Source organism: Helobdella robusta, assembly GCF_000326865.2.
Source record: "Helobdella robusta unplaced genomic scaffold HELROscaffold_4, whole genome shotgun sequence".
Classification (NCBI taxonomy): domain Eukaryota; kingdom Metazoa; phylum Annelida; class Clitellata; order Rhynchobdellida; family Glossiphoniidae; genus Helobdella; species Helobdella robusta.
In genome coordinates this window covers 6,167,307-6,171,023 of record NW_008704902.1, presented here as the reverse complement: position 1 = coordinate 6,171,023, position 3,717 = coordinate 6,167,307, and the positions used below count along the sequence as shown (strand labels likewise).

General features: G+C 32.3%; 1 protein-coding gene across 1 annotated transcript in view; it reads left to right on the top strand.

Annotated features, from left to right (window-relative positions):
• Positions 1 to 2,902: 2,902 nt before the first annotated feature.
• Positions 2,903 to 3,717, top strand: part of HELRODRAFT_66673 (hypothetical protein) — a gene marked incomplete at both ends in the record, with an annotated part of 9,432 nt that continues 8,617 nt past the window's right edge. Inside the window, one exon of the mRNA XM_009024201.1 lies at positions 2,903 to 3,036. Within this exon, the coding sequence (XP_009022449.1) occupies positions 2,903 to 3,036 (134 nt within the window). The remainder of the gene's footprint in view (positions 3,037 to 3,717) is intronic.

The following is a 3,717-nucleotide window of genomic DNA, read 5'->3' as shown; positions in this document are numbered from 1 at the left end:
GAATGCTCCCTCAATTATTAGTTAAAGTTTAAATCTTCTCTATGATACATAAATAAATATAATAAAGATGAAAAAATTTGTAGAAAAGTCAATCGAATATTTGGGGAATACGATAATAGCCATTAATTTTAATTGAATCTCAAGAAATAAGATGGTCTGGTGGTTATGCTTGCGGCTAATAGCACGGAGACTCATTTTACCATCTAATACTTCTTTCACAGCAACTAGCATTATATCTGAAGAAGTGCTACCCCTGTTTGTAGTTCGCTGTCGAGATCTGACCATATTGAGTTAGTTATCGTTAATGCCCTTCAAACTTTTAAAAATACAATTGCAATAAGAATAAAACCAAAAAAGAGAATAATTTTGAAGTAGAATAAGTACAATCATCACATATCGTGTTGCATTGATGTCAGAGGCAGGTTGAACCATGGTTCAACGTACCCCCGACAACATGGCTCAATATGTCCCAATCATAGTGGTTTTAGTGTATTTCAACTGTAGCCTCACTAACATGCTACAAAGGCGTGTAAAAAACCACGTACTGTTTTACCAGATAAAAACACTACAAAATATATATGGTAAAATTATTTACATTTATTGCAATTATATTTTAAATAACAATAACCTCAATTTCTCAAAATTACTCGAAAGGGGCAAAATCACATACGTGACATCTACTCGAAAATTTGCAGACATAAACACGCGAAATTAACCCAGCTAGTTCGATTTGCATTAATAATTAGAAATATGGAACGCCTACCGATCGTTTTCTATAAATAAGCAAATTTACCTTCTTGGTTTAACAAGCCCCGTGGTTCAACATGCCCCGGTCTACCCTACTCACCCTATAATTTCATTAAAAAAAATTAACGTTTTTTTGAATCATAAATAATTATCAAAAACATGATTTCACGATTTGCAAACACTGTGTTTTGTCTTCTGTCTTGCATACTAAAATATTTTAAGATAACAATGATAATCGACTAGCAATACACACAGCAGAAAGTTTGGATTAAAAATCTAACTATCTTAAAAAATACAATATTATCATTCCAAGCAAAGAAGAAATGAATATGGTTTTTTTTATGCTTACTTGAGAAATACAACATTGAAAAGCGTATTTTTTCAATAAGATTTACAAACACAGAACTACATTTGAAAACATGTCGGCTCATGTTGTTGAATTTTTTCAAATTTACAGGTAGTGAGTTCCAGATTTTTGCAGACAAAACAGAAAATCTTCTCTTTCCAAAACGAGACGAATTGAATCTAGGAAGCATAAGATCACCATTATCAAGTTTCTTCTTAAAATAAAGCAATTTTGGATTCTGGTTTCAGAGAAAAGTAAACATGTACAATAAGTAATACTATGTGTGTAAGTAGAGACCGACCGAAATTCGGTTTCGGTTTCGGCGCCGAAACTGCCAATTTTTCTAGTTTCGGCCGTTTTTCGGTTTCGGCCGAATGTTATATTTCTAGTTTCGGCCGTTTTTCGGTTTCGGCCGAATGTTATATTTCAGTTTCGGCCGTTTTTCGGTTTCGGCCGAAACTAAATCATATTTGCCGAAAAAAACCGAAAATATTTTTTTTTCAAAAATACTTGAGTAAATTACATGAAAGTGATAAATGTCTTCTAAGGAAAACTGAACTACAAGTGGATTATTGCTGAAAATGTTTGATATTCTTAAATAACTATATAAAACAGCTAACATTTTTGCCTATTGGCATTGCAGCCAATTTCTTTGCCTTGAACCTGCTGCTCGAAAGTACTTATCCGCACCTCCAACAAGTGTTGCAAGCGAACAGCTATTCAGCTCTGCAGGACAAATCTACGCAGATCGTCGTAGCAATCTTCTTGGAGAAAACGTTGAGAAGCTTTTATTTCTTGCATACAATATACGTCTATTTGGATTTAAATATTAAACCAAAACAGTCACTTTCAAACAATATTTCAGATTCATTGTATTTTGTTTTTTTTCTTGCATTGAATAAACATTTGTGTCCGCTATTATTTTTATAACATTTTAACTTGCTATATTTATTTTTGATTTCATTGAAAAAAATGTTTTGAAGTAACTGTCTAAATTTTTAAAGTAAAAAGTTATATAAATGATGTTCTATTAAAATTTTCAATATTCGGTTTCGGTTTCGGCCGAAAATATTTTTTTAGTTTCGGTTTTTTTCGGTTTCGGCCAAAACCTATTTTTTAGATTCGGCCTTATTTCGGTTTCGGCCGAAACTGAAATTTCAATTTCGGCTTTGTTTCGGTTTCGGCCGAAAGAAAAAAAACAGTTTCGGTCGGTCTCTATAAGTACACTGTACAGTATATAACACACAATCACACAGGAGCATGGTATGTTGATCATATCACATGAGGTTTGAGTCGCTCTTATATATTTAACGATTGAAAGCATCCTTATCCATTGTATGAAGACATTATATTTTATATATTATACTTTATATAATACCTTGATAACTTAAAATAATATACAAATACACACACAAACACACACACACACATATATACAAATATATATATATATATAAAGCATATATAAGAAGAGAGAGGGTGGGAGAAAAGATAGAGAGAAAGCAGGAGAAAGAAACTATGTAAGTATTTGAACGGACAACTCAAAAAAATATATCAACTTAGGTTGCCAAGGCACCGTGAGGTTAGCAATTTTATTTCTAAAATACAGTGTGCATGTATTTTTGTTATTTATTCTTAAAACACACAAACACTGAGGTCAGCGTTACATTCAAGTATTACTAAAAAATTCTTATGCTATAGTATAATAATTCGATACCAATAGCATGAACATAACGTAAATCATTTTTACGATTATCATTGATCAAAATGGTTGTAATTTTTCTTAAGGTTTACTTTTAGTTTTGTGCAATGGCTCTCACAGGTCTTCGTAGTCACTATCCAGAAATTGAGCCGTATGATTCAGGGTTTTTGAAAGTTTCGGATGTTCATGAATTGTACTACGAGCAGTGTGGAAATCCCAATGGGAATCCCGTCGTCTATTTGTTAGTACTTCGATTGTTAGTTTAATAAAAATTTGAAAAACAAATGCTAGGTACAAAGTTGTGATTAACGGAAACGGCAAAGTGGTTTTTTCAGCAATATTTATTTATAGTCAACAGTTTTTTAAAGAGACTCCTAAGCTCCACCCATGGTTGAACTAATAAACTATATACAGCTTGCATATTCGCTGGTTAGCGACAGTATAATGTACACAACAGTCGGAATACTAAAAAAAGGAAAACGGTTCTTTGAGTATTTTTTTTCAAATGTTATCGAATTAAAAAAAAAACAAAAATGTAAAACGCTTGACAATGCAATCTACCCTTAAACAATTTCGAATCAAAATCTAACCTGAATTGTAATGCTTGGTTCCCATTGAGAAATGTTATAGCTCAATTACTATGTCTACGTCAATGCTTAACCATTGCGGTATAATCATTGAGGTGCTTTTCCTAAACTAAATAGATCTTTCCGCCGATTATGAAGTAAAAATAAAAAGGAAATAAACGGTTTTTTGAAGAATTTTTTTTAAATGTTATAATAAGAATAATTCATACAACATAATATGTACGGATGAGCTCAAGAGCTCTTTGAAACTGCTCGTCACGTTCTTTAGCACTGCGTTGCCACATAAACTCATCCAGATGCGATGATACGCAGGTGCCATGCATCCGTTAAATTAT